Source organism: Nicotiana tomentosiformis, chromosome 5 (assembly GCF_000390325.3).
Source record: "Nicotiana tomentosiformis chromosome 5, ASM39032v3, whole genome shotgun sequence".
Classification (NCBI taxonomy): domain Eukaryota; kingdom Viridiplantae; phylum Streptophyta; class Magnoliopsida; order Solanales; family Solanaceae; genus Nicotiana; species Nicotiana tomentosiformis.
Genome location: NC_090816.1, coordinates 47,733,061 through 47,741,371, shown reverse-complemented (window position 1 = coordinate 47,741,371; position 8,311 = coordinate 47,733,061). Strand labels below are relative to the sequence as shown.

General features: G+C 37.7%; 1 protein-coding gene across 9 annotated transcripts; it reads right to left on the bottom strand.

Moving 5' to 3' along the window:
• Positions 1–530: 530 nt before the first annotated feature.
• LOC104105707 (uncharacterized) lies at positions 531–6,678 on the bottom strand. 9 transcript variants are annotated; one of them, XM_070174864.1, is made up of 6 exons: positions 6,172–6,678; positions 5,706–5,889; positions 5,521–5,620; positions 3,331–5,443; positions 1,483–3,249; positions 531–1,403 (listed from the first exon to the last, which is right to left on the bottom strand). In XM_070174864.1, the coding sequence occupies exons 4-5, from the start codon at positions 3,724–3,726 to the stop codon at positions 2,824–2,826; spliced, it is 822 nt and encodes a 273-aa protein (XP_070030965.1). In that variant the 5' UTR covers positions 3,727–5,443; positions 5,521–5,620; positions 5,706–5,889; positions 6,172–6,678; the 3' UTR covers positions 531–1,403; positions 1,483–2,823. The 9 variants fall into 9 exon arrangements, with proteins under 9 accessions (XP_070030965.1, XP_070030957.1, XP_070030961.1 ...); XM_070174856.1 differs by having other exon boundaries at positions 1,483–3,757; positions 3,898–5,443; XM_070174860.1 differs by having other exon boundaries at positions 1,483–5,255; positions 5,351–5,443.
• Between the last annotated feature and the right edge of the window lie 1,633 nt (positions 6,679–8,311).

Here is an 8,311-nt window from a genome sequence, read left to right as displayed (position 1 = left end):
ATATAAGGTCAAGCGATTTGCGATTGAAGTGTTTCCAGCTCGGGATATGAATATTTTTTAACTAAAGCATGAAAATCTGGAAAGTTAGCACGTCTGATATCTTAGTCATTTTCAACAATTTATCGCAGCTGATCCAAAGGAAGTTTTTCTCTAATTTTCTGATACGTTGCAAAAGTTGAAGTCTAGTTTTTACAGAATTAAGTGGCTGGGGATTTGCATATTCCATTATTCCTACACTAAGATACAATTTATTTGTTAAAGGCATGCAAACCTGAAGGAACTAGTGCGTCGCAATTCATGGCTTGAACAACATTATCTGGTCAAATTGGACGGTGGTTCGATCGTGATTTTACATGTATCATAGCTACGAAGGTGTACTTTTTAGAAATATGGTGTCATGAGTTATAGTAGAACAATATTGCAAAACAAGCACAATAGCTTGAAAAAAGAGAGAAAAAAATCACAATCGAGTTGCAATATTTGACCCAAAAAGAAAAAAATATTAGTGTTATAAAAAAGAAATCTTCAAATGATAAAGAAACAACACTTTTATTTTTCAGATGGAATAAGCAACTCAGTACATCGATGCCTGAAGAATGCAAAAAAAAAAAAAAAAAAAAAAAAAAGCTAAACATCACTCTACTCAAGAAACAATTCAAGGGGTTGAAAACTACGAATCTGTTGACGACTTGTCTCAACTGCTTCTTTCAACTTGGATAAATTCTCTGCTTCGTCTTCAGACAACAGATGATCTTTCTCAAAGGCAAAAATCTAGCTTTCAGTAATGGTGATGGTCTCTTGATTCTTGGACAACTTCACTTGTTGTACGTTCATCTATGAGTGCAATGGTCTTCTTTCGTTTAGCAATCAATGCTTCTATCTCTTTTTCGACCTTTGCAAAAGTTGCTTTAAGATTTTCTATGTGACCATTTATCTTCTTGTTAAACTCTTGCGCATCATGGAGGCGCTGTTGTGCATCAGAAAGTAATTCTTTTGATGATTTTATAGTGCCATACTTTTCATATGCCTTGTGAAAGTCCTCAACAGAATCCTCCAAAGTAGAGATGTCAATGGCTTTTGTTTCTTTGATCTCCTTGAGAATTAACTTAATACATTTTTTCACCAACTGGCATATATAATGCACCCCACATCTTAGAAACGAAACACATCTTGAGATTAGAGATTGTCTCTTGTAGTTCGAAATTAGGAACATCGGGTGATGACAGACATGTTGAAGGTCCTGAAGCTTTAGGAAGGTTGACTTGAGCACGTGCGACTTCTTATGTGATTGCTATAACTTCTTGAGGAGGAAGAGAAGACACATCAAGACAACTTGGGATCGTGGTATCGTTATCGTCAAAAATGTCATCAAACATGTCAGAAGATGCGTCCTCGAAACTCAGCTTCCAACAAAAAAAAACGTTAGCATGATATAAAAAAATGAGTAATTAGAAATAAAACAAAATGAGAAATGAACTTTACTTGTTCTTCAAGTTCAGGCAATGGCATGGTGGAGCTAGGAACACCATCAAAAAATGTCTCGTTGTCAATAACGATGGTGTCTAAGTCGATAAACGCACCACTTTGATCTTCTAAATCTTTTACCTTCTTCTTCGATCACTTCCAATGACGGTCTTGATCAGCATCACCTTCTGTTGAATATTGGCTCCACTACTGATATTTGTGACTTCACCAACTAAGATGGGGGTTGAAGTTTTATCCTTGCAAAGTGCTTTTGTTGACGCTTGCCCATCATTGTTCTCAAATGAAGTAGGAGGATCCTTTCTTTTGCAAGTGTTGTCTGGCGTAGTAGTCATTTTCAAAGTCGATGGAAACGGTTTATCTCTTTTACCAGCTCGCACTAACATGCCCTTTGGAGTTGCAGACTTTGTCGATAACTTGCTGACTTGTGATGAATCTTTGAGGTTTGCCTTTGACTTTACAGAAGAAGACGACTTTTTTCGATCTTGCAGCTGAGAGTGATGAACTTTGGATGACACAGGGATATCACCACGCTTTGAGAATTTTAAAATGATTTTATTTTGTCCCCCAAAATTTGCTCGACCAGCTAACCACCAATCTACATATCTACGTGTCATTAAGGGCCTCTCGGGACGTGGTGGTATCATAACCGTAGAAGAACTACCAAGTCGGGTGCATGAATCCCAAAGTTGTACCAGTTCCTTTAAAGAGCCATCATATGGTCGTTCTACAAGATAGCCAGGAATGTCTTGATAGAAAACAAATTGCCGACTGAATCAATGACGGTTTTACGTCTCTATGAAATATTCACCATCATGCCTAGCCGTGACATAACTCGGACGGAGGCTAATGAAGTAATCACTCCAAGAACTGGAAAGTTGGCCTTTATCCACAATAGGCAAATCCTTGGGCTGTAGCAAGGCCAATTGGTGAAGATGGCGAGCATCCACATCTTGAAACAGTCGTCGCGCCCCAGGAAGATCAAAGTACTTAACCATTTTCTCTCCAGCGATTTTGCACATACGAACGCCACTATGATGACGCTTAGCCTGGTGGTGAGTGTCAAAATACTCGCTAATCCATCCATCGACATAATGTATGGGAAAGTTATATTGTTGGCGCCCAAATCTGAAGAAGTTGAGATTTCGCTCAAGCCTTAGTAAATGCTCGCTAAGACTGGAATGGCCAATGAAAACTGCTCTCCAGAAGCCATTAAGCTTGAAACCTTGAATACGCTTGGACGGATGTTGTCTAGCTTCTTAATTGGAAGGACGAACTTACAAAGCCAACATGCAAGGAAAGCAGCCAAGTTCGTCTCTTCTCTAAGAGACTCTTCCACGGCTAACTCAATAAAAGGAGCATTATCTTCGTCAGTTCGCTGCAAAAATAACTTGTCAATATAGCTATATGGATTGTGACCCGACCTTGGCTTGTTAGCTCGTTGTTAGACACTCGTTGCGGAGGCTCTTTGTATCTGTTCGGTCCTTTGAACCAAAAGCTCACCCAATCACGAACAGAGACCTCTTTAGAATCACCATCTGAAAGTCGATAAAATGCTAACAGCAAGTATGCACAAGTTTTAGGCAGAAATGGCTTCCCATGTTGATATGCTTGCATCAACTCTTGGGCTGAAGGGACAAGTTCGTCGTAGAAAATCCCATGTATAGGAAGGCCTCCAATCACGTGCGAATCCCACAGTGAAATGGAGATCTCGCCAATGCTAGTACAAGCTGAATTAGTCGACCGATGCCAAAGTTCGCAAAATGCCTGCAACACATTTTTATTGAAGTCATGTGTGAATAAAGAGGAGAGGATAGCGTTGTAAACCTTGATGCATTCCAGCATCACCTTGTTGCGCCGAAGGGTATCTTCCACCCATTCCCAATAGCAAGGTGTGTATTGAACCTCCCCAAAGCCAGAATGAGGACAACTCCAAGATGCAAGACCTTCATCAGAAGGTTTGGGGCTAGCAGACACAGTTGTATGATCATGAGTCGACGATTTCAACAGAAGAACCTTTGTGTTGGTAGCCTTGCTAAAGAAGTTTTCGAGGATATCGAATTCCTCCTTCGTTGACCATTCCGAAAGGTTAAGCAAAGAGTCAGGAGACTGCCTTATTAGCGGAAAAGCACGAATCATTGGGAAATTGGTTTTCAGTTGAAGAACTTTGGCGTATGGATCTTTTTTATTCTCTGCAATCTCAAGATATGGATATGGAATTTCGTGATCCTTGAAGTGCACCATGGTCGCTTGATATAAAAATCAAGTTGTAACTCTCCATAAATGCAAACAAAAAGAAAAGAAAGAATGGAAGAGTTAAAACAAAGAAAATGGCGCTGCCAAAAGAGACAATGCACAAACAAAATATAAAAAAAAAAATTGTCAAGGCACTTAAAGTTGTTAAAGGCAAATTACCCAAAATTCAGGATCATGTTCAAAGTATTATCTTTGCAAATCTAAAAAGCATTTGGGCCTGATTTTTATATCGGAAAAGGGCCTAAAGTGCCCCTGAAGTATCGGATTTGGTACAATAATGCCCTCCTTCCATCTTTTCGAATAAAAATGCACCTACCATTTAACTTTTGGCTCAGCCATGCCCCTATTGCTAACACCCTTTCATTTTAAAAAAAACTTTTTTTAATCCACGTGTAATATTTTTATTGGCTGAACTTAAAGACCAGCCTAATACACTAACCCACCCGTAACCCGCCCCTTTTGATTAGAAACTAATAACACTAGATCAACCGACGCTAATAACCAAAACAAACACTACTACCACTACTATCAAAACACTAATTTGCTCATTCCCTTCCCTTAATAGCCCATCCAACATCGACACAAATGACCAAAACAACAATTACTTAACATAAAAAAAGTAGAAATATGCAGAATGTTGAAATGCTTCATCAACATTTGCCACCAACTTCTCAATTCATCATCTTGACGGTGGCAAAAAATACAAAAGTAGCCCATGACCATCTCAATCGATTCACTTTTAATTCCAAATTGGAACCTTTCTCCTCCAAGGCAGATGTTTTGTTCAAATCTGCAGCTTTGCTACGAACCATATCAGCCACAGTCTGCTTTAACTTGTTCTTTTATTGATGAAGGGCATCCAATGAAATTTTTTGATTAAGAATAAACATTGACACATGAGGTAGAAATTGTTCATCGCGCCATTCCCAATAACGACAACCATTCTTCTCAGAACAACAACATAATCTACGACCGCCATTCATAGGTGTCGTAGTAGTAAAATGATTGGTAATTAATCTGCAATAACATGTACGGGAATCACCTTGGCCAAGAGAAGAAGCAGAAGAAGAGTAAGACATTTGAAACTAAAGGAAGAATAGTTATTAATGTAAATTTCAGAAGAAGATACAAAGTTGGGAGGTTGGGAGATGGAGAATTTGAAGAACTTTAATGAAAAGAGGAAGAAGAAGAAGTTGTTGTGTCTTTAAAAAATTGGGTTTTTGGGTTAAAACGAATTAAAGGAAAGCGGGTCGGTAATAGGGCGGGTTACGGGTGGGTTAGTGTATTAGGGCTAGCCTTTAAGTTCAGCCAATAAAAATATTACACGTGGATTAAAAAAAAGTTTAAAAAAAAATAAAAGAAAACGGTAAGTGCATTTTTATTCGAAAAGGTGTAAGGAGGACATTATTGTACCAAATTCGATACTTCAGGGGCACTTTAGGCCCTTTTCCATTTTTATATTATTGCTCTAGAAGTCCTCTTTCCAAAGGCGCAAGAGGAATGAGGTTTCGACGTGTCTGCAAAGAAATATGATTTTTTTAGTCGGGGCGCACAAAGCTGTAAAAAGCAGAATGCCAGAAATCAAATACCGAGTTCAAACAAGTATCTGTACAAATATACTTAGAATCTGGATCTGATTTTTGTATATATTGTAGTCGCAGAAGTCCTCTTTCCAACGGTTAAGCGGATTGTGGTTTGGACGTGTCTGCAGAAAGATATGATTGCGCGCAAAGCTGTAAAAAATAGAGCGGCCAAAATCCAGAGCTGAGTTCAGAAGATTACCCGCGTAAATTCACTAGGAATTTGAACCTGATTCTGGTGTAGATTGTAGTCTCGGGAGTCTACTTCACGACACCATAGGTGGATTGCAATTTCAATAAATCTACAAAAAGATATATTTTTTCTCGTGAAGACGCGCAAAGCTGAAGGATCAGCAACTGAATTCGAAGTCAAGTTTTGAAAATCACCTAAAAAATGGCAGCTACTTTTATATATGATGTAGCACCTGCAGCATAGTCCCGTTTCAAGAATTTGAGGTCGTACCTGGTGCTAGTGCTTGGAAAAGAAATTTATGCTCGCCAGAATGAAGCAAGGTGTTGCTGCGACGAATGATGTTACGCCTCCGACACTGCTATTAAAGATGCCATAGGCCTTGCATAAGTGATCAAGGCTATTAGTGTCTACTCGATGAAGGCAATGTTCAGTTTATTAGCTAACGACATGAAAATTAATGAAGTATATTGTGCAAGAACGGAGTCCAAATAACAAACATCTGGCGTGCATTATATTAACTATATGAGTTGGGCGTCTAATTGGTATTACAACTACTTGCTACCGGGGATATAGGAACTCCATCAAAGATTTTAGGTAGCAAAGGAACAAAATTGAACAATGATAATAAAGAAAGCCAAACAATTTCGTAGAGAGAATCACCTGTCAAATGCTACCATGCAAAGAGGGTTCAATGTGTATCTTAACAAGTTTGGATATATACTTATGCATCGTGATCTACTCTTTTATAAGTGTAGGAAAGCAGCAGGTAAACTCAAAAGAGGCGGGAATCGCATGATAGGGATAACTCCATCCGAATCAAATTGAGGATTTCAATGAAAAACATTTTGCGTAATAAAAAAAATTAAAGTCTATCCTTGTTCTGATAAGGATGTGTTTTGTTTCATGATTAAGGGAGTAACGAGGTCTGGAATTACCGCAGGCTACCAACAATTCGGCTTTGCCTCGCTCCTACTCAATCTGGGCTCATATTAAAGCCCCAAAGCATAAGGATTTTATTTCAAGTAAGTTCTTTTGGAAATTCTAAGTCATCTCAAGGCCCAAGTTGACCATCATTACCAATACTTCAAACCTAATCGTCGACGTTCGACAAATCTACACAGCCAAGTCTTGAAGTAGGAGCATTTGTGACATGCGAATTTTTATGGACTAAAGTATGAGACAAATTCCTAAATTCAAGAAATGGTTAGCCTAAATCAAGTTTAATTATTTAAGTCCAACATGGATTTAAATTAAATCTGATTTTATTTGGGCTCGCTTATTTAATTGAACTTTAAAAGATGAGCCCCTTTTACTTGCCCGAAGTCCAAAATGGCTAAAATTACATCTTAACGCCCAAACAAATTCCACATGCCAAATTACATGGCGCCAAGTCAAAAGAAATGACCAATAAAATCTTGCCACGTATCAAGCGACATGGCATGACAAATCAAGTAAACTGGCCAATAAAAGCATGCCAAGTGTAACTAAATGAGATAGGTTCATAATTCAAATGGACCAATCAAATCATAGCAAAAGCTTTTGGCTTTATCACAACTCTCCTATTCTACCATTATAAATAGAGAGCTCCCACAAGGCTAAAAGCAGAACACAGAGAGAAAGACATCAAGCAAGTTGGAGAAAAGCTGGAGAAGCTCCAAGCAAGCATCTAAAGTCTTCTTCTACATTGGCGATCTTCATTCGTAAAGAAATTCAACAACGGAGTACAAGTCAAGAATCCAAGAGGCGGCTCCAAATATTCCCTTCGTGATAGCTAAATCTCAAATCATTGTTCGTGACGATCATCAAACTGTCTGTGAAGGATCCCGTGCTTTCAAGAACAAGCCAAGAGCCCTTTAAGCGACATTTGTGAGGAGAAGAATCAGAGGACGTCATTGGCATATCTAGTGACATTCTGAAAATTGCAACCCAAGTCGACTCTTCATATTACATTTTATAATTTGTAACCTTTTTCTTATCTTGAATATTACATACTCGAAATTTGTTATTGCAATTATTATTATGGGTGTTTTTTATTTTGGATGATTTTCTTGAGCTTTTTGTGATAGTCGCACTGTATAGAATGAAGAGAATCATTTACAGTCATCAATCTGGTGGCAAATAGTTGTGAATCGCCAGAAATTTACAGGTAGAGATTTTACGTATTTTTCTTTTGGGTTTTTTCCATATGATGTATCTAGGGGTTGAAGTATCTCTGAATGAGAATTTCAGTTCAATGTGCGTAAGAATATCATCTGGTGGCTAATAGGTTTGAATGGCTAGAAATTTACAGGTAGAGAATTCATGTATTTTTCTTTTGATTTCTTTTTTTTTTACATGTGATGTATTTAGTGAAGTATATATCTCTGATTGAGAATTTCAGTTTGTTGATTTGTAGTGAATATATGTTAAACTTTATCGAAATATTCAATGTGTGTGTAGGAATAGCATTTGATTTGAGTAAAAATGGATTGTGTTGCAAGAATGAAAGGAGGGTGTCACGTGAACAGAGATTTTTCAGAATGGAGATGCTGTGTTATATAATGAAGAACAAAAATATAACAAAAGGTAAAAAAACTACTTATATAAGTAATCATAATAACTCTAGCAGTTCTTTGATAATACTTAGAAACAGGTACGTATAGATTCTGTGTCTATTCTAAAATCACAAGGTCACTAATCTGATCGAGAGAGATATATGGGTTTTGCTTTTGTGCATTTTAATTTTGAAGTATGATTTCTAAGCTTTACCTTTGCTAGCTATCTATTTCATAAAAAAGACCCAAAAAATTGTTCTTTCCTT